General features: G+C 60.2%; 2 protein-coding genes across 6 annotated transcripts; both read left to right on the top strand.

Annotated features, from left to right (window-relative positions):
• The first annotated feature begins 22 nt into the window (after positions 1-22).
• Positions 23-11,319, top strand: MVD (mevalonate diphosphate decarboxylase). Of its 5 annotated transcripts, none has more exons than XM_030820202.1 (10): positions 23-151; positions 4,729-4,799; positions 5,391-5,505; positions 5,838-5,984; positions 7,072-7,271; positions 7,646-7,720; positions 7,958-8,176; positions 8,568-8,683; positions 9,881-9,989; positions 10,681-11,319. In XM_030820202.1, the coding sequence occupies exons 1-10, from the start codon at positions 82-84 to the stop codon at positions 10,759-10,761; spliced, it is 1,203 nt and encodes a 400-aa protein (XP_030676062.1). In that variant the 5' UTR covers positions 23-81; the 3' UTR covers positions 10,762-11,319. The 5 variants fall into 5 exon arrangements, with proteins under 5 accessions (XP_030676062.1, XP_030676036.1, XP_030676044.1 ...); XM_030820184.1 differs by lacking the exon at positions 10,681-11,319 and adding an exon at positions 371-442 and having other exon boundaries at positions 60-151; positions 9,881-10,667; XM_030820176.1 differs by lacking the exon at positions 10,681-11,319 and having other exon boundaries at positions 9,881-10,667.
• An 851-nt stretch (positions 11,320-12,170) lies between these two features.
• Positions 12,171-20,388, top strand: LOC100595279 (cytochrome b-245 light chain). The gene is made up of 6 exons (XM_003281833.4): positions 12,171-12,298; positions 15,142-15,211; positions 16,070-16,144; positions 16,401-16,484; positions 17,209-17,290; positions 20,111-20,388. Exons 1-6 carry the CDS (start codon positions 12,241-12,243, stop codon positions 20,330-20,332), a joined length of 591 nt encoding a protein of 196 aa, XP_003281881.2. The 5' UTR covers positions 12,171-12,240; the 3' UTR covers positions 20,333-20,388.
• Positions 20,389-20,617: the final 229 nt, after the last annotated feature.

Genomic DNA, 20,617 nt, shown 5'->3' with positions numbered 1-20,617 from the left:
CGCGTGAGGCAGCAGAGCCCTCTGGGGTGGGATTGCGGGCCGTAAGTGGCTGTGGGGCTGGGGACGCAGCGCGGTGGGACCATGGCCTCGGAGAAGCCGCTGGCGGCAGTCACTTGTACCGCCCCGGTGAACATCGCGGTCATCAAGTACTGTGAGTGCCGCGGGCCGGCCTGGGACGGGGATGGCCGGGAACGAGGCCGGGTACGCGGGGATCGCACGCTGATTCCGCGGCGCGCTCGGTCCTGCCCTCCCAGGGCCTCGACGGACGGGGAAACTGAGGCTCAGGGAGGGGCGCGGCGGTGGTCGGGCGGGGCCGCGCGTGACGAGCTCGGCGCCACCTGTTGCACCGCGACGGCTGCCGCCCCTGCAGGGTCGCCCGGCGCCGGCCCATCAGCGATTACCTAACTTTAGCGAAATCGTCAATCATCGATTCACATGAATCGTAAGAATCCGCCGTGGTGGTGCGCGTTTGTGGCTCCAGCTACTCGGGAGGCTGAGGCGGGAGGATGGCCTGAGCCCGGGAGGTCGAGGCTGCAGTGAGCCGACATCGCGCCACTGCCCCCCAGCCCGAGACCCTGTGTCCCTCCCTCGCCCCGTTTCTCCCAGTGGTAACCTCCAAGGAGCGGTAACGGGGGGCCCGCAGGCCCACATCCGTGCGGGGGAGCCCGGTCCGCACCTGTGCGTTCATAGCCCCGCCCCTCCCCTCGCGCCGGGGTTACCTGGCCGCCACTGACCCCTCATTTCTGTAACGTCATTCAAAATGTTCTGAAACTGGAATCACAGTATGTGGCCCACCCCAGTATCTTTTAAGTTTGTCTTATTTCATTCAGCATAGAATGTGGACGTGCCCCGGGATTGTATCAGTGCTTTGCCCCTCTGTTGCTGAGCCAGTCCGTGGAATCCATGAACCACCCTCTAGCCAAGGCCTCACCCCGTAAAGAGCATCTGAGGTTTTCTTTTTTTGTTTTCTTTTCTTTTCTCTTTTCTGTTCTTCTTTTCTTTCTTGGCTCCGCCACCACGACTGGCTAATTTTTTTGTGTTTCCCTTACCAATAAAGCTGCCATAAAATGTTGTGTACAGCTTTTTGTGTGAAGATACATTTCCATTCTTCTGGGATGAATGCCCAGGAGTGCGGTTGCTGGGCCAGATGGTAGATATATATATGCCTCTCTCTCTCTGTGTGTGTGTGTATACCTATATAGATATATGTGTGTGTGTATATATACATACATATACATATATATATGTTTTTTTTTTTTTTTTAAAGAAACTGTCGAATGGTTTTTCAGAGTGGCTGGGCCATTTTGCATCCCTGCCGTGATGCAGTTTTTCCACATCCTCACCAGCATTTGGTGGAGTTGCTGTTTTTCATTTTAGCCGCGTCCTGGTAGGGAAGTGCTGACAGGGTGCTGTGGTCCTCATTTGCGTTTCCCTATTGGCCGGTGATGTGAAGCATCTTTCTTTGTGCTTATTTGCCATCTGTGGGTTTTCTTGGTGAAATGTCTCTTCATGTTCTGTGTCCATGCTCTAACTGGATGGTTTGCTTTTTTACTATGAGTTTTGAGAGTTCATTATAGATTCTAGGCTGGGCACGCTGGCTCAAGCCTGTAATCCCAGCACCTGGGGAGGCTGAGGTGGGCCGATCACCTGAGGTCAGGAGTTTGAGACCAGGCTGGCCAATATGGTGAAACCCCCGTCTCCACTGAAAAAAAATAAAATATATATTCTAGATATTAGTCTCCTGTTGGACATGTGGTTTGCAGGTATTGTCTCCCAAATTAGCTAATCTTTTTGTCCTCTTAACAAAGAGCCAGTTTTTCATTTTAAAGAAGTTCAGTGTATCAATTGTGATGTCAAGTCTAAGACCTCTTTACTTAGCCCTATGTCCTGAAGATTTTCTGCTTTCCTCCAAGTTGTAAAGGATTGCCTTTTATATTTAAGTCTGTGATCCAAGGTTGTCCAGTTAGCCAAGAAAGGCTATCCTTCCTCTGTTGAATTGCTTTTGCACTTTTGTAAAAAAAAAAAAAAAAAAAAAAAAAAAATCAGCTGGGCATGTTTGTGTGGGTCTATTTCTGGATTTTCTCTTCTGCCTTTTTTTTTTTTTTGAGACAGAGTCTTGCTCTGTCACCCAGGCTGGAGTGCAGTGGCACAATCTCGGCTCACTGTAACCTCCGCCTCCCGGGTTCAAGCAATTCTCCTGCCTTAGTCTTCCGAGTAGTTGGGACTAAATGCACGTGCCACCACACCTGGCTAATTTTTGTATTTTTAGTAGAGATGGGGTTTCACCGTGTTGGCCAGGCTGGTCTCAAGCTCCTGACCTTGTGATCTGTCCACCTCAGCCTCCAAAAGTGCTGGGATTACAGGCATGAGCCACCACGCCTGGCCTTTTATTTTTATTTTATTTATTTTTTTGAGACAGACTCTCACTGCGACACCCACGCTGGAGTGCAATGGCGTGATCTCAGCTTACTGCAACCTCCGCTTCCCGGGTTCAACCGATTCTCCTGCCTCAGCCTCCCGAGTAGCTGGGACTACAGGTGTGCGCCACCACACCCGGCTAATTTTTGTATTTTTAGTGGAGACGGGGTTTTGCCATATTGGCCAGGCTGGTCTGAAACTCCTGACCTCAAGTGATCTGCCTGCTTCAGCTTCCCAAAGTGCTGGGATCATAGGTGTGAGCCACTGCACCGGCCAACAGTGATATTTACGGAAACTTGTCCATTTTCTTGTAACGTTCAGAGACTCTGGTCTTCTTTAAACCTTCCATTTAGGCCGGGCGCGGTGGCTCACGCTTGTAATCCCAGCACTTTGGGAGGCTGAGGCGGGAGGATCACGAGGTCAGGAGATCGAGAACACGGTGAAACCCCGTCTCTACGAAAAAATACAAAAAAATTAGCCGGGCGTGGTGGCGGGCGCCTGTAGTCCCAGCTACTCGGAGAGGCTGAGGCAGGAGAATGGCGTGAACCCGGGAGGCGGAGCTTGCAGCGAGCCGAGATTGCGCCACTGCACTCCAGCCTGGGTGACAGAGCAGACTCAGTCTCAAAAAAAAAAAAAAAACCTTCCATTTGAGCTGGTTTTTGATAGCGCGCTGGTGGAGGAGGGGCGGGGGTGCTGGCTCATGATAAGGAGGCAGAAGTCCAGGTTTGCCTCCCCACCAACGCTGCCCCATCCCCACCAACGCTGCCCCATCCCCACCAACGCTGCCCCATCCCCACCAGGCCCTCAGGAATTCCTGAGTGTCTACTTGGCCTCTGACAAGAGCCGGCAGGTCAGGGGAGTCCAGGCTCCCGTGTGCTCTCCGCTGACTCCTGGGGAGGTGAAAGTCCCTGCTCCTTCAGGGAGGGAAACGGGGCGGGGCACTGTTCCAGCCTGGAGTGTGGGAGGAATCTGTTTCTTTTTTTCTTTTTCTTTCTTTCTTTCTTTTTTTTTTTTTGAGAAAGGGTCTCCGTCTGTCGCCAGGCTGGAGTAAGTAAGGGTGGAGTGCAGTGATGCCATCTCGGCTCAGTGCAACCTCCGCCTCCCAGGTTCAAGTGATTTTCCCGCCTCAGCCTCCTGAGTAGCTGGGATAACAGGCACGCATCACTACAGCCTGGCTAATTTTTGTATTTTTAGTAGAGACGGGGTTTCACCATATTGGTCAGGTTGGTCTCAAACTCCCGACCTCAGGTAATTGGCCCACCTCGGCCTCCCAAAGTCCTGGGATTACAGGCATCAGCCATCGCGCCCGGCCTGCAAAGTGCTGGGATTACAGGCGTGAGCCACCGCGCCCGGCCAGGAGTCTGTTTCTGTGTTGCTAGGCTGCCCTTCCTGGTCCCGCTAGGGAGGGCTGGCTTTGGTTGGCAGTTCCAGCTTCTGCAGGGCTAGGTCTAGGGCAGGCAGAAAAGAAAGCCCGGGGGCTCCCCCTGCACTGTCCTGCAGCCGCCCTCTGTCACCCGTGAGTCTCACCTGTGACGTCCAGGGTCTTAGTCGTCCTCAGTGGGAGGAAGAGGAAGTCCCCCGGCCCACCTTCCTGAAGGCAGAGGTTCGCCCGGCCTGTCAGGGCAGCCGCATCCGCCTGCAAGGAGGGCCGCTCGGTGCCGTGTGTGAAAGAGCCTGGCGAACTGCAGAGCGTGGTTCTCTGCCAGGTGTCCGCATTTATCACCCCTGGAGCTGTCCGCCATCCCCAGAGACCTCCCGTTGCACAAAACCGAGCAGATTGTGTGCTCAGCAAAGACGCCGTGCAGTAAGACTTCAGCTGAAGCGCTGCGCAGTGCTCCCGGGGCAAACATTTCCTTCCGGGCTTTCCGGAGGGTTGACTTCACTTGCTGTCCCATGGCCATGCTGGGCAGAAAGGGTTTATCCCGGATGTTCCTGGGGAATAGGAGCAGTGAGATTTGAGGAGTTCTCAGAGCTGGGCTCCTTTTGTTTGGGAAGATGGAGGGGAGGCAGGCCGCGGTCGGAGCGATCCGCACCTGGGCACTCACAGATGGTGGAGTAGAAGCAATGAAGGAGCTGGGAGTGGGGAGGGAGGTTGGCTGGCCTCCAGCTCTGCTCTGGGAGCCTGAGCTCAGTGGGGTGGGAGCAGTTATTGCAGGCCGGGGTCTAGCAGGAGGGGCACACAGGTTGTGCGGTGAGAGACAGGACAGAGGTGGATGGGGGCCGTGGGTGGGGGGTGGGGGCACCTGTGGGGAACGCTGGGTGAGGGTGGGCCGGGAAGCCCACCGGCCTGGCCCTGGCTGTTCATTACAGGGGGCAAGCGCGATGAAGAGCTGGTTCTGCCCATCAACTCCTCCCTGAGCGTCACTCTGCACCAGGACCAGGTATGTGTGGACTGATGACTAAACACCACAGTGCCACTTCCAGAACGTTTGTAGAACAGTGGGTAGCAGTTGGGTATGGTGGCTCCCATCTGCAATCCCAGCACTTCGGGAGGATCTCCTGAGCCCAGGCATTGGAGACCACAGTGAACCATGATCGCGCCACTGCACTCCAGCCTGGGTGAAAGAGTGAGACCCTGTCTCTGAAACAAAAAAATAATTGGTACCTTTTTACCTAAAGGCTAGGTCGAGATGGCTTAGCGATGGCTCCCAGCCAGCATGCAATGTCTGTTCCATCTCCCAGTATTAGGAGAGCTTAGCACAGCACACACATGCCCCCAGGTCTCCTCACACATGCGCACACCGTGCCCCACGGGCTCCCCTGGGAGTCCCTGTCTCTTTATTCAGGACAAGGCTTGGTTGCTCCACAAGGTGTGGCCCACGCTTTCATCCCCTACGGGCTTCCCCCCTGCCCTCAGCAGGGCTGGCCTTGCTCGAGTGGGCAGCCACGAGGCTCTCTCAGTAGAAAGGGGTACCTGGCTGGCATCAGTCCTCAATGCTGGCCTCTGAGGTGGCCCTGGGTTTCCTTTTCAGTTAAAAACCACCACAACAGCCGTCATCAGCAAGGACTTCACTGAGGACCGGATTTGGCTGAATGGCCGGGAGGAGGACATGGGGCAGCCGCGGCTCCAGGCCTGCCTGCGGGAGAGTGAGTTGGGGTCCCCGTAAGCCCATGCCTCCCTGTTGTCAGCAGGGTCCGAGCGTCCAGAAAGTGCTTCTGCCTCTGTGCCCCTCCTGAGGCAGCAAGCGGCGTGGCTGGGAACCAGACACGCCTGCTGGGCTGCCAGCTCCAGGGCAGTGGCCCACCTCAATGACCAGCTGGGCTTGGGTCGGTCTGGGGTTTTCCCGGGTAAGAAACTCTCCACGAGGAGTCTGGCAGGCAGAGGTCTGGTGTTCCGCTGTGACCCCGGGCAGGTGGGCAGGAGCAGGGCGGGCAGGGTGCTGATGGCTGGGCCACATGCTGTCTCATTGTCTCTGCAGTCCGCTGCCTGGCCCGGAAGCGGAGGAACTCATGGGATGGGGACCCGCTGCCCTCCAGCCTCAGCTGCAAGGTGCACGTGGCATCGGTAAACAACTTCCCCACGGCTGCGGGCCTGGCCTCCTCGGCGGCGGGCTATGCCTGCCTAGGTGGGTGCCCACAGAGACCTGCAGGGAGCCACTTCATGCGCTTCCCGGGTCAGGGAGCCCACTGCTGGGCCTGGCTAAAAGAGCATCCCCTCACCCCAGGCCTCCCTGGCCTCTCTGGAGTTGTTCAGTCACTTCCCAGGGCACATCTGAACATTTTCATCTTCCAGTTGCAGCTGGCGTGGGGCTCTCCCCTGTGATCCCAGTACTTAAGAGGCTGATGGGGGAGAAGCACTTTAGGCCAGGAGTTCAAGACCAGCCTGGGCAACATAGTGAGACCCCCATCTCTACAAAAAATAAAAAAATCTTCCAGTTGCTCCATGTGGAGCCCTGTAGATCGTCAGTGATAGAAACCACTTCAAACGGGCTCAGACCTACAATAGCGGTGATTTTGTGGCTCACATAACTGAGGATTCCAGTGGGCACAGCTGGTGGCAAGCCCTGCTGGACCCAGCTCTCTGCCCGCCCCAGGCCACTTTCTGGTGGCTTCCCACCCAGTGTCAGAGCCTGTCCCCACGGTAGTGGTCTCACACCATCTTCACCCCTCAACTCCAGGGATGATGCTTCCTGGCCCACCTGGGCTCCAGCGCCTTCCCTGAACCACCCTCAGTGACCAGGGCCGTGGGTGACCAGACCTGGAGGTGGGGTTGCCCTGCTGGAGCCCTGTGGAACGAGGGGAGAAGGTGGCCCCTGTGCTGGGTGGAGTCCAGCTCTGTCCTGGCATCAGTCCCTGCCCCATACAACCTTAAAATTCCTTCCCACCCTCAAAGCCTAGCTTGGGCATCCTCAGGGGCCTTTCTCCCCTCTTCCAGGGGGCTTCCTGCTCTGCTGCAGGTACCTTTTGTTGCCCTTGTCGCAGGCCGCAAGCTCTGCAGGCTGTGAACAGAGAGTATCCGAGAGCAGAACTAGTGGAGGTGGGGGACAGATGGCTGGGCCGGTGAATGCTGGCTTCGAAGGCTGATGGCCCGGAAGCCCTGTCATCTGGAAATCCCCATTTGCCGTGGGGTGTGGGACATTGCTGGGGCGGTGAGCTGTCAGGGAGCACAGCGCAGGCAGCTCTGAGGACCCTCCTGAATCCCCATGCCTGCAGCCTACACCCTGGCCCGTGTCTACGGCGTGGAGAGTGACCTCTCAGAAGTGGCTCGCCGGGGCTCAGGCAGCGCCTGCCGGAGCCTGTATGGGGGCTTTGTGGAGTGGCAGATGGGAGAGCAGGCTGATGGGAAGGACAGCATCGCCCGGCAAGTGGCCCCCGAGTCACACTGGCCTGAACTCCGCGTGCTTATCCTTGTGGTGAGTAGGGTGGGGCGGGTGGAGCGGCAGCCAGGTGGCCTCTGTCCCTAGTGAGGGCTGCTGCTGGGAGCAGGAGCGAAGGCATCCCGTCCAGGCTTTGCTTGGCTCCTGGGGTCAGTGGGGGCTGAAGAAACAGAAGCGTGGCTGAGTGCTCAGGAAGCACTCCCTGCGGCGGGTGCCGCCACCCACTGGGATCTAGAAGTTGCCCCTGCATCACCCCTGCTGTGGCCAGGAGGCATCCGTGGTCAGGCAGGTGGCACTGACTCCCACCCCCGCTGCCTGCATTGGCTGAAGGAGGGCCGAGTGTTTGGGGCTGAGGTCCTTGGGGCTGGCCCCTTGCAGGGTGTGGTCCAGGCTGTCTCTCCCTCATGCAGGTGAGCGCTGAGAAGAAGCTGACAGGCAGTACTGTGGGCATGCGGGCCAGTGTGGAGACCAGCCCCCTGCTGCGGGTAAGGCCAGGAGCGGGCGGTCCCAGGGCCCTGGGAGTCATGCTTGTGCCCAGCTCTGCCCTCAGCCTCTGTCTGGGCCCAAGTGTTCTCACACCTGCGGCAGCCCCGCCAAGACCAGGTGGAGAAGCCAAATGCAGAGATGGGGCTTGAGCCGGGCCTCCAACCCTGGAGTCTCTCCTTGAACCCTCTGCTGTCCAGACCCCAGCGGCTCCATGGGAAACACCCTGTGCCTTGCAGTTCCGGGCCGAGTCCGTGGTGCCCGCGCGCATGGCGGAGATGGCCCGCTGCATCCAGGAGCGAGACTTCCCCAGCTTCGCCCAGCTGACCATGAAGGACAGCAACCAGTTCCACGCCACCTGCCTCGACACCTTCCCGCCCATCTCTTACCTCAATGCCATGTCCTGGCGCATCATCCATCTGGTGCACCGCTTCAACGCCCACCACGGGGACACCAAGGTGATGGGGGACGGGAGGGCAGAGGCTGCGCTCTCACGCTGTCGCGTGTCTAGGCTTGTGCTGCCGTGGAGACGGCCCCGGGACTCGCGTGCAGGGCAATCTATGTCCGAAAGCTCGGCCCTGCTGTCTGCGAAGCGCACCGACCATCCGTGTTCTTCTGTTTCATTTTGCTTCTTGACGTGCTCGGGTCACAGCCCCACCACCTTTTTCCTGGGTTCACAGGCAGAGGTGTCAAGTACCAGGCACATGGGGTCACAGCTGCACTCCAGTGTGGCCCTGAGGGCCTAGACTGAGCTCTTGGAGAGCCCAAGGCCCCCTGGCTGACCACAGTGTTGGGGGGACAAGGGCCAGGCACCACGTGAATAGCCAGGGTGACTGCTATGGGTTCCAGGTGGCGTACACCTTTGATGCGGGCCCCAATGCCGTGATCTTCACCCTGGACGACACTGTGGCTGAGTTTGTGGCTGCTGTGAGGCACAGCTTTCCCCCAGGCTCGAATGAAGACACGTGAGTGTGGACCCCTCCCCTCCTCCTTTTTGGGAGACGGTGCCAGGAACTCTGGTCGGAAGAGACGGAGGCACCTGAAGGCTGTGGCACTGAGACGGGGAGTCCCAGGGCAGGCGGCAGTACCCCGAGTGTAGGAGCCACGGGCAGGGTGTCCCCATAGAGCCATCCCACAGCCCACGTCCACAGGGAAGAAAGGCTGCTCACGCGTGTGTGAGCAACGCCCAGGGTCTCCCACCTCCTGAGAGCCGGCGTCCCCTGCAGCTCGGGAGCCCACAGGCTCGTATCCTCTTGAACGGTGGCTTAGGAAACACACACGCACTCCCAGAAGCGAGTATGAGTGTCCGACATTTTGAAGGAAAGGAGTCAAAGCCCCTGATTTGCCTTCTTACCGAAGCGAGTTAGAGCCAGTCAAGGCGGCCGAGTGTTGACCCCGCCCCTGCAGTTGGGTGTCTTTTCTTGGGTGGGGTCCGGCAGCTGCATCTTGGCACCGCAGAGCCCCCATGTGCGCCCTCCTCAGTGCACAGCTTGGCCCGGCCTCCTTACGCCCTGGGCGGTTGACTTCTTCCCTCCTGTGTTTTAATGGTGTCTTATTCTCCATGTGAGAGGTGCCTCCAATTTAAGGGTGTCTGGAAGCGTGTGGGGATGTGCGTCTGTCCCGGCTGGGAGCAATAATACCTTCTAATGGTCAGGGGCCTGCCCTGTGGGATGGACTCAGACCCACACCCCAGGACTGCCCTCCTGGGAAGCAGCAGGCTCGTGGCTGCTGCTCCGGGTGGGGCTTGCAGGCTTCCGCTGTTCTGCAGAACGCAGTGACGAATGCACCAGCTTGAATTGGGCACTTCCCTGAGCTGTTACCCCATGGGGCTTGGCAGCACCCTTGGCCAGATGTGGGTCCAGCCTGGGCATAGCTGTTTACCACATAACCTAAAATTTACTGTCTCAGCCATTCGAGAGCATACAATCCTGTGCTGTTGAGGACATTCACAGGGTCATGTAGCCACCACCTCCAGCCACCTCCTTAACTTTTTCATCACCCCTAACAGAAACCGGTCCTCACAGCCGCCACCTGCTGTCTCCCCCTCCCTGAGCCCTGACAGCCAGGAATGCACCTCCCGTCTCTGGACTTGCCTGTTGTAGATTGTTGCAGACGCTTAGAGAAACAGATGCACTCACCATGCCCCTGCCCGGCTTTTCCAGGTTTCTGAAGGGGCTGCAGGTGAGGCCGGCCCCTCTCTCAGCTGAGCTTCAGGCTGCGCTGGCCATGGAGCCGACCCCGGGTGGGGTCAGATACATCATTGCCACTCAGGTGAGGCCCGGGGCTCAGCCAGTACCCCCGGGGTTTCCTTTCCTGCCAGAGGGGCCCGCCCAGCCCCCAGGGCCCTTGCAGGCTCAGCCCACCACCCTGTCCCTACCGTGTCTCAGGCAGGAAGCCAGAACGCCTTTGTTCATTCATTTGCTGTCAAAGTGGACATTACAGGCCACTGGCGATGCTCAGAGCAGCAGGGCTGTGCTGGGGGTGGGAGGGTGAGTCTGACACAGGCTCGCAGGGAGACAGGTGGGGAGCATCAGGCCCCTGAATAGGGAGCGCCTGGGGTGGGGGGCCCCCCACCCCAACCGCCCCAGCAGACCGGGGTTCCTGCTTTCCGACCTGCTCTGAGGGCCAAGCCTGCATCCAGCTATCACGGCCGCCCGAGCCATTGCCTCCACCTTCCTCTCAGGAGCTTCGTGCACAGGGCTGCCTGTTCCCAGGCTCTGTGGTTCTCTGTCCACCCCGTGACAGAGGCAGTGCCCTGGGCAGGGGTCTTGCAGCTGGCAGGGGCGGCTGTGTCTGCAGGAGCTGCGTGTGGGTGTCACCACTCGGGCGCTTTAGCTTCTGACCAGGACCCACTGGAAGGGCGAGTGCACACTGCTACCCTCCTGTGTCCAGCCCTACAGATGCTGGGCACAGGATGAGGTGCTGCCATTCCTGGTGACCTGACATGGATCTCTACCCCCAGGTGGGGCCAGGGCCTCAAATCCTGGATGACCCCTGCGCCCACCTCCTGGGTCCTGATGGCCTGCCGAAGCCAGCTGCCTGACCGCCTCAGCAGGACCACACGTCGCTTGGAGAAGGGGTGTCCTCGCCAGAGCTAGGGAGCGGGTGTGGTGGGCTGGCCGGACTACTGGGACATGTGGGTGGTGGCTTGACCCCGGGCCCATGGACAGCTTGCTGTGGGGCAGTGCAGGGAGTCCTGCGGCCGCCCAGGTGTCAGGAGAGGTCCCCACCGAGTGCTTCAGCTGCCCCAAGCTGCACCAGCGCTTTGCCAAGATGGGATGGGGTGGTGGTATGAGAACTGGCAGAGCCTCAGTGCAGCAGGGCTGAAGGGCTTTCTCACCCCTGCTCTGGCTGCGCCCAGTTCTCTGAGACGGGAGCTCAGTGGGGAGGTCGTGTCCCTCCGACGGGCCAGGGAAGGGGTCACTGTGCTGGGAGCAGCCTCTTTGGGCCTCAGGAAACCACCATGTGCCTTGGATGGTGGCTGCACACAGCACTTCTGCTGAGACCCTGCCCCAGATCCAGGTGTGGCTGGAATGGTGGCAGGAGTGGGCATCAGTGCGGCCCTGGTGGCCGTGGGGAATAAACCAGCATTGCTGCCTCCTGCTTCCCGCTGTTTTTCTGTTTCGTAAACCAACATCCCGGGGTTCCTGCTCCGAGTGACCCTGGGACCTATCAGGGAGTCCAGGTGTGCCCCATGAGGGCCTGGGGGAGGGGCAGGCTGGGCAGAGCCACAGAGGGGCTCCCCTCAAACCCCACATTGGCTCAGGTGGGACCTTCAGGAGCAGCCCCAGGTCTAAAGTCTTCCCATGGGCGCTGGCCTCACCATCCCCATGCCAGCCCCTGCCTCCCGTCCCCAGGACAGACATGACGGGGCCGTCCCTGCATTCTGTGCTTTCCCAGTTGTGCACATCCTGTCCCCTCCCTCGAGTCTCAGTCACAGTCCAGTGACCTGGTAAGGGGAGGCCCCCTGCAGTGTCTGACCCAGGCCACGCCTGTGCCAGCCCAGAGCCAGGGGGAGGAAATGGGGGCTGGGCCTCTGGTCCTCACAGGGAGGCCACCCTTGTCCTTGGTAGCATCAGGGTGCAGAGGTGTTCCCGGGCTGTAGGGGTGACCCCCCGACCCCCCAAGGCTCTGGAGAGGCCAGTTTGCTCAGGAAGCGACCTTCACACCTTTTTCTGCTATTAGAAGCCTCGTTGACACGGGACCCTCTGTTGGGTCCCGAGCGTTGGGCAAGGGCACTTGTCAGTGCTTGAGAGCTGAAGTTTCGGAAGCCCTGGGGAAGCGCAGGGGCTCCCCGCCTAGGCTGGGGCTGCCGGGCAGGGCCCCTCCTATGCCTCGGCGGGGGCTAGAGAGGGCGGGGGCAGAAGGCTCCGGGACATCCCTGCACCCTACAGACGCGGGTCTCCGCCCAGCCGCGGTCACCTGGGGGGCTGGGGGCGGGGCCTGGGCGGGGCGGGGTTCGGCGGGGAGCGCAGGGGCGGCAGTGCGCGCCTAGCAGTGTCCCAGCCGGGTTTGTGCCGCCATGGGGCAGATCGAGTGGGCTATGTGGGCCAACGAGCAGGCGCTGGCGTCCGGCCTGAGTGAGTGCGCGTCAGGGACGGTGGAGGCTGCAGCCTGGAGGGGTGTCCCAAGACCCCAGCCGGGACCTCGGGCTACTTACAGGGCGGGGAAGCGGGGCGCCAGGCGGGCCAGGCTGGGCCGGGGTCAGGCCAGGAGGGTGCGGGGAACGGGGACGGGAGCCTCAGGCCGCGGGCTGGAAAGAGGAGTTCTGAGACCCCCAGTAATTCCTTTGCAGACCCTGCGGATCGCGGAGCCCCTCCCCCATTCCCTTCTCTCGGTCCCCCGACTTCGCAGAGGAGGAAGTTGCAGCGCAGGGGAAGAGGCGGTTCAGCCCCGGTGGTTTCCGGGGTCACTGCCCCGAAGCCCCCGAGTGAGGGCTCTGGCCTGGGCATCGGGACAAGCTCCCCTGCCCCTCGGTAGCCAGCTGGCCTGGAGGTCGCTCTCCCTGGGCTTGGGGTGCGGAGTGGGCTCATGCCCTGGGGCTCAGCCCTCCACATCGGGAGTCTGCGCTGGAGGCGGCCTGGGATTTCACAAGGCGCTGAAACCACCCAGTGACGGCCCTGCCCAGCCCAGCCGCACAGGCGCTTTGCTCTTGGGGTGGGATGGCACGGCCCCCAGTCACCCTGCTGCGCATTTGCTCAGAGGTTCTGGTGAGGGCAGCAGACTCCATTTGGAAATAGACCCTCTTGGGACCAGGGCCAGGAAGTGTAGGGCCCAGCACGGGTGAGGCTGGGCTCAGGCGGGGTCTCAGGGTAGAGGTACCAGTGCAGCAGCTCCAGGAAGGACCTGCACCGGGGGAGGAGTGCCTGGGAAGGGCCTGGGGGCTGAGGGTGAGGAGGAGGGACCCGCTACCACCACTCCCCTGGGGCTGTGAGCGCCCTCCCTGTTGTCTGGAGAGTGCGTGGCAGCGGGAGTGGGAGCAGAGACCTCAGGGTGGGAGGCCTGGTGCATGGGGCCCTGCAGCCTGTCCTGTGCCCAGGAAAGTCACGGCCTGCTTCCAGTCAGCGGCCAAGAACGCGGTGGGTCAGTTCAGACAGCTCTCCCCAGAGCCGCCCATGAGACTGTCACCCTGCCTGCCCTGCACTCCCTACAGGAAGTAGAGGGCTGAGGGCACTCAGCTGGGAGCCAGGAGACCTGGGCTCTAGTCTGGCCTCTGCTGAAACCCTCCAGGGGCTCCTGGCCGGAAGAGTTAGAGCCGGACTGGACGCCCTGCGCGGCCCGCCCTGTCCTCCCGGCTCTGAGGCCCCCTCCTCCAGCTGCGGTGCTTCCTTTCTGTTCCTAGATCTCCTGAGCATGCCCCAGGGCCTCTGCACAAGCTGCTGCTTCTGCAGAGCCTCATGGCTGTCTCGTTTATTTCTCAGTTCAAATGCCACCTGCTTGGGGAGGTCTTTCCAGAGCGTGCAGCCCCAGGGGGCAGCTGGCCCGGAGACAGCAGGGCTTTGACAAAGAGTCCCCCCTGTACACAGCAGGTGCTCTGTAAATGTGGCTGGGTGCCAGAATACGTCCTCAGACCTCCCTGGTGGCACCAGCAGCAGCTTTGCACCCTCTTTCGGATGGCAGGCTCGGGACCAGGCCGGTCCCCCAAAGATGGATGGACAACAGGCTGAGTAGACTCAAGGACACCGCCCTCCCCTCCTCCGATGCACACAGACAAACCCAGAGAGTTAATGTGTAGCTGGGCTCAAACCAAGAATAGGAAATCTTCAAACGAGACCACGTGGAGACAAAAACAGAATGGCTGGCAGGGCAAGGTGGCTACACCTATAATCCCAGCACTTTGGGAGGCCGAGGCTGGTGGATCACGAGGTCAGGAGATCGAGACCATCCTGGCTAACACAGTGAAACCCTGTCTCTACTAAAAATACAAAAAATTAGCCGGGTATGGTGGTGGGCCCCTGTAGTCCCAGCTACTCGGGAGGCTGAGGCAGGAGAATCGCTTCAGCCTGGGAGGCAGAGGTTGTAGTGAGCCGAGATCACGCCATGGAACTCCAGCCTGGGTGACAGGGCAAGACTCTGTCTCCAAAAATAAGAAAAAGAAAAAGAAATAAAATAGTAGGAAGGACCAGGCGTCGTGGCTCACGCCTGTAATCCCAACACTTTGGGAGGCCAAGGTGGGCGGATTCCCTGAGGTCAGGAGTTTGAGACCAGCCTGGCCCATGTGGTGAAAACCTGTCTCTAATAAAAATATAAAAATTAGCCGGGTGTGGTGGCAGGCGCCTGTAGTCCCAGCTACTCAGGAGGCTGAGGCAGGAGAATTGCTTGAACCCAGGAGGCAGAGGTTGCAGTGGGTCGAGATCGCGCCACTGCACTCCAGCCTGGGCGACAGAGCAAGACTCCATCTCGGAAAAAAAAAAATAGTAAGGGGGAATATTGGACAATACCCCCCCATAAAAATGTGCAGAAATAGCCGTATCAGACGAAACCGAAATTAAGGCGAAACAGCTGACGGGTTAAGAGGAACTCCGTATCAGGAGGAAAGAGACGCTCCCCCAGCAAGATGCAGAAACCACACTCGGCCTGTTGGCTTTCAGCGCATCAAACAAAGACTCGTGGTGACAAGGGGGTCCATTCGGGGGTCCCAGAGCCCACTGGGAACTGCAGGTCGGGCCGTCCTTGGCCACTCCTGGGACCCAGAGCCTGGGCATGTCCAGCACCCCCTCCGCCAGCCCGTGCGCCACAGGCTGTGCTCTTCACCAGCACAGAGGGGTGCCTCCTGGGGGTGTCCCCAACCCTGTCACTGTGCTGTGGGGATGGGTAGGGGGCAGCTCTGGGTGGCCCGGTGGCCCACAGTAGGTAGAGAAGGGGGGTGGCCCAGGCCCCCGGGACGGAAGCCCCACAGTGCCTGATCCACTTCTCCCCGCAGTCCTCATCACCGGGGGCATTGTGGCCACAGCTGGGCGATTCACCCAGTGGTACTTTGGAGCCTACTCCATGTATCCTTCCACGTGAGGCTGGGGTGGGTGGGGAACGCCCAGGGCAGAGCTGGGGAGCCACTTCACAGTGAGCTGTTTGCCTCCGCTCCCCACCAGCGCAGCCAGGCTGGGACACAGGGTGGGCTGTCCATGGGTTGGGCAGCCCAGGCCCCAGCAGCCAGGCCCCTCGCCCGGGCCATGTGGTCAGCGGCAGACCTGCCAGTCTAAGTCCTGGTGAGGGGTGGGCAGGGGGTATCACCAGAGGGCCAGCACTGAGGCCTCCCCGTTGGACTGCTGGGATTCCCTCTGCCCCCTCCTGTCAGTCATCCCCCTAGACCGGCCCCTCCACCTCCTCTGCCCCATCTCAGCCCTGCTGCCCAGCCGGACCTCGCGACAAGGAGCACTGGGCAGAGCGGTGGGAGGGCGCGCGTGGGCAGCCCTGAGTGCCGGACCTGTTGGAACCTCCCGTGGCTGCCTCCTGGCTCTATGACCTCAGGCAGTGGCTGCTCCCCACCTTTTTTGAGACAGGGTCTCGCTCTGTCCCCCAGGCTGGAGTGCAGTGGTGCAGTTGTGACTCTTGGCAGCCTCCACCTGGGCTCAGGCCACCCTCTTACCTCAGCCTCTGGAGTAGCTGGGACCACAGGCACACACCACCACACCTGGCTTTTAAATTTTTTGTAGAGGTGAGGGTCTCACTATGTTGCCCAGGCTGGTCTCAAACTCCTGGGCTCCAGTGATCCTCCCGCCTCAGCCTCCCAAAGTGCTGGGATTCCAGGCGTGAGCCACCGTGCTTGGGCCCCTCTCTGTTGTCTTCAGTAAAGGGAGTTCCCTGTGGCCCCTCAGGCTGAGCCGGGCTGTTCCTTAACCACATGGCATCAGTGTGGCGGGCGTGTTTGTCTGCCTGCTGGAGTACCCCCGGGGGAAGAGAAAGAAGGGCTCCACCATGGAGCGCTGGTGAGTCTCCTCCTGCTCTGGGGTCTCCCGGGGCTGCAGGGCCCAGGCAGGGCTCACAGGGTCGGGGGGAGCCTGGTTCCTCACTTGGAGGCTCCGGAACCAACCCTTGGGTGCTTGTGGGTAAACCAAGGCCGGTGCCTGCCCGGTGTGTTTTCTGGGAGGAAAGAGGCCTGGGTGCCCTGGGGTGGTCAGCAGGGCAGCAGGGGAGTCCTGAGTGGGAGAGGCCCAGCCGCGCTGTCTCCCCTTCCTCCCCCAGGGGACAGAAGTACATGACCGCCGTGGTGAAGCTGTTCGGGCCCCTCACCAGGAATTACTACGTTCGGGCCGTCCTGCATCTCCTGTGAGTCCCCGCCCTGCACCCCCTCTAGGGCTCAGGAGGGCTTGGAGTCGACCCTCCCGACCGTCCCACCGGCCGGGCTGCCTGGACAGGAGCCTCCCCCACTTACTTCGATGTTTTTCCAAACAAAAATTCGGGTCCCCGGCTCTGGCAGGGCCCCCGGAGCTTGTGTCTGCTGTCTAGTGTGCAGGATTTGTAAGGATCCACTCCAAACCTGAGTAGCTCCGATCTGTCACTGTGGTCTGGGGTCAGCAGGCCTGGCTGGGGGGGTCTTGCCTGGGCTTCCTGGTAGGGTGGAGGGTTCCGTGCTGTGTGTCTGGTGGTTGCTGCTGGCCGAGGCCAGGACACCCACACGTGGCTGGTTCCTCCAAGCAAGTGCCCCAGAGCCGCTGGTGTCCACATCAAGGCCGAGAACACCCAGGACCGAAACAAGCCCCGGTCGGCGCACTTCCCCTGGGTCTGCGTTGTCCTGAGACTTTGCAGCCCTGGGCCGCGCAGGTCCCCTTGGTCCGCGGTCTGCCTTGTGCTGAGACTTTGCAGCCCCGGTCCGTGCACGTCCCCTGGGTGTTCCTTGTGCTGAGACTTTGCAGCCCCGGGCTGCGCACATCCCCTTGGTCTGCGGTCTGCCTTGTCCTGAGACTTTGCGGCCTTGGCCCCCAGACCTGGGGCTCCGTTCCCCTTTCTGAATGCCCTTCTGTGTTCCTGCCTCCCACCCCCTGTCCCCCAGGCTCTCGGTGCCCGCCGGCTTCCTGCTGGCCACCATCCTTGGGACCGCCTGCCTGGCCATCGCGAGCGTCATCTACCTGCTGGTGAGTGGTGCCCTCTGAGGTCGGCCCCGGTCACCCCACCCCCAGCCCCTGCCCTGACACCCTCAGACACGCATGGCCCTTGAAGCCAGCTCTGTAGGCTGAGCCAAGGTTGGGAGCAAGTGCGAGCCCGGGCGTGTGCTCAGAGCACGGCGGGGACGCAGCGGTTGCTGTTGCCGTTTTTGGCGTGTCTCGTGTGTCGGGTCATTTCCTTGCATTTCTGCATTAACCCACACCACAGCCCTGGGAGGGGTACTGGGGTCCCAACTTTACAGACAAAGATGCGGAGGCTCAGGGAGGTGCTGTGGCTGGCCTGGGGTCATGCAGCCGGCCGTGCCTGGGCTGGGGTCCCTTTATCAGGCTTTTCTCACCTAAACCCCATTCGCACTGATTCATGGGCGGTGCCAGGATGCAGCCATTTTCTTAAACTGCCGACACCTGGGTTTGGTTTATGAACACAGCACCCTGTTAGAGGGCTGCCCATCCCATGGGATACAGTGATCTTTCTGAGCGGCCAGGGATGGGTGGGAGGACAGGGCGCAGCCTGGCCAGGCCTTGGGTGAAATGCCCTCTGCCTGTCTTGGGCTCCGGAACAGACGGCTGCAGGCCACCTCTCACTGCGGGGGTCTCTGGGTAGACAGAGCCCTCAGACTTTGCTTATTTAAATCCTTTTGTCCATAGAGCCAAGTCCTTCCTGCCTGCAGAGGCAACTGCCGTCCCCTTGCTGTGCGTCTTCTAGTGTGTGTGCGTGTTAAATGTGCAGCACTTTCTGTGTACGCCTTCCGCACGTGGAAGTGGAGTTCTGCTTCAAGGCTCACTGACCTGCCCCCAGCACCGGCAGGACGCTCCTTTAGAATCCCTTCCTGCTGCCAAGCGCTCATCTGGGCTGTTGCTTTGTTCTCCAGGGGCCACCCACATGCCCCCCATCTCCCTGCTGCCACGCACAGCTAGTGGCTCCTGGAGACCTCAGGAGGAATTCCTTGTGCTAAAGCCAGAGAGGAATTGCTGGGTCAGGCATCACCCTCTGCACCGTTCACCCTGCCGGGCTCAGCTGCTCCCCAGCAGACAACCCACCACCAGCCATGCGGCCCTGTCTCCCCCACCGTGCACTAGGCTTTCTCCCACGCTTGCCAGTTTCACAGCACGAGCTGGACATGTGGAGCTTGGACTCGCCCTTCTCTGACTGCGGATTTGAGCTGTTGGAGTTTCTTCTCCCTTGAGTTGCCTGTTCATATCCTTTGCCTATTTCTCTATTGTGGTTTTTGTCTTTTTTTTTTTTTTTTTTTTTTTTTTTTTTTAAGACGGAGCCTCGCTCTGTCCCCCAGGCTGGAGTGCAGTGGTGCGATCTCGGCTCACTGCAAGCTCCGCCTCCCAGGTTCACGCCATTCTCCTGCCTCAGCCTCTCCGAGTAGCTGGGACTACAGGCGCCCGCCACCACGCCCGGCTAATTTTTTGTATTTTTAGTAGAGACGGGGTTTCACCGTGGTCTCGATCTCCTGACCTCTTGATCCGTCCGCCTCGGCCTCCCAAAGTGCTGGGATTACAAGCATGAGCCACCGCGCCTGGCCTTTTTTTTTTTTTTTTTTTTTTTTCTGAGACAGAGTCTCGCACTGTGGCCCAGGCTGGAGTGCAGTGGCGTGATCTCGGCTCACTGCAAGCTCTGCCTCCTGGGTTCACGCCATTCTCCTGCCTCAGCCTCCTGAGTAGCTGGGACTACGGGCACATGCCATCATGCTTGGCTAATTTTTTGTATTTTTAGTAGAGATGGGGTTTTACCGCGTTAGCCAGGATGGTCTTGATCTCCTGACCTCGTGATCCACCTGCCTCGGCCTCCCAAAGTGCTGGGATTACAGGCGTGAGCCACCGTGCCCGGCCTGATTGTGTTTTTCTGAAGTTGTAGGAATTCCACGTATATTTTAGCTATTGAGCCTTCGTAACCTTTAGACACGGGGGATGTCTCCCTGCTTTCCGGTAAGGGTCTGTTAACTTGGCCCATGGAGTCCTTCACTGCACGGAAGAGCAGAGGTTTCCCTGTTCACTTGCTCTATGGTCTGTGCTTTGTGAAAACACCTTTCGCTGGCCCTGGGTCCTACGTTCACGTTCCTGCATTTTCTTCTAGTTTTGCTCTTCAGGGCGGAATGTTTCCGTTTTGGAATTAGCTGGGATCACACATGTCCAGTTTCTCTTTCTGCTTCATGATGTATATGATGCGACATATTTTCTACCAGATATTATGGGATAGAAGATGAAAAGCACACACTCCCAGGTCCACTTGACCTGTTGCAGTGGAACCTCTGGGCCTGGGCCCAGGAGTCTGTATTTTTAGTAAAAGCCAGTGGAATCCTGTGTTCTTCAAGCTGTCCCCCCACCACCCCCATGTGCAGAAATGCCTGGGCACCCTTGGGGGGCTGCCGGCCAGGGTGGGTGAATGGCGCCCACCAGACGGAGCAGGGCCTGCTACTCTCCTGGGCCACCCCTCCTGCTGGGCCTCAGGTGTGCTTCCCTGCCTTCTTTGCCCTTGGTGCTTTGGGGGGAGAATTTGGGCGCTAGAATTTGCATCTGGGAGTGTCCACCAGGGGATCTTCCAGAAGCCCAGGGGTTCCGGCCCCGCTCCTGGTATGAAGAAATAGCTTGGGCTGGTGTCAGGCCGACCCAGGTCCTGGCTGTGTGGCCTCGGGCATGTCACTTAACCTCTCTGAGCGGCAGTCACAGCATCCCGCGTGGGATTCAGACTTGAGCCTGTCCCGGGTCCCCTAGCGGGGTGGGCCTCCAGGGAAGGAGGGCGGACGCTGGGGCGCGGCCCAACCCCTCAGTGCCCCGCAGGCGGCTGTGCGTGGCGAGCAGTGGACACCCATCGAGCCCAAGCCCCGGGAGCGGCTGCAGATCGGAGGCACCATCAAGCAGCCGCCCAGCAATCCCCCGCCGCGGCCCCCGGCCGAGGCCCGCAAGAAGCCCAGCGAGGAGGAGGCTGCGGCGGCGGCGGCGGGGGGACCCCCGGGAGGTCCCCACGCCAACCCCATCGCGGTGACCGACGAGGTGGTGTGACCTCGCCCCGGACCTGCCCTCCCGCCAGGGGCGCAATAAACACAGCGATGCCTGGAGCGCGTGAGCCTCTTGCCTGGGGCCGGTGGGCGGGGCCGGGGTAGCGAAGGTTCCCGAGCCCTGGGCAGGCACCCCGTTTCCTGCCAGCCGGGCCGCATTCCAGTTTCATTAGCATCAGCATCGCCTTCCTTCTCAGCAGCACACGAAATCTCGGGTACCGTATATTCCATGAAATATAGTACCTGGATTCCAGGTGTGTGCCTCCATAGAACGGTCCTCCTGGGTCTG

Source organism: Nomascus leucogenys, chromosome 2 (assembly GCF_006542625.1).
Source record: "Nomascus leucogenys isolate Asia chromosome 2, Asia_NLE_v1, whole genome shotgun sequence".
Classification (NCBI taxonomy): domain Eukaryota; kingdom Metazoa; phylum Chordata; class Mammalia; order Primates; family Hylobatidae; genus Nomascus; species Nomascus leucogenys.
This window is presented reverse-complemented; position numbering and strand designations above follow the sequence as displayed.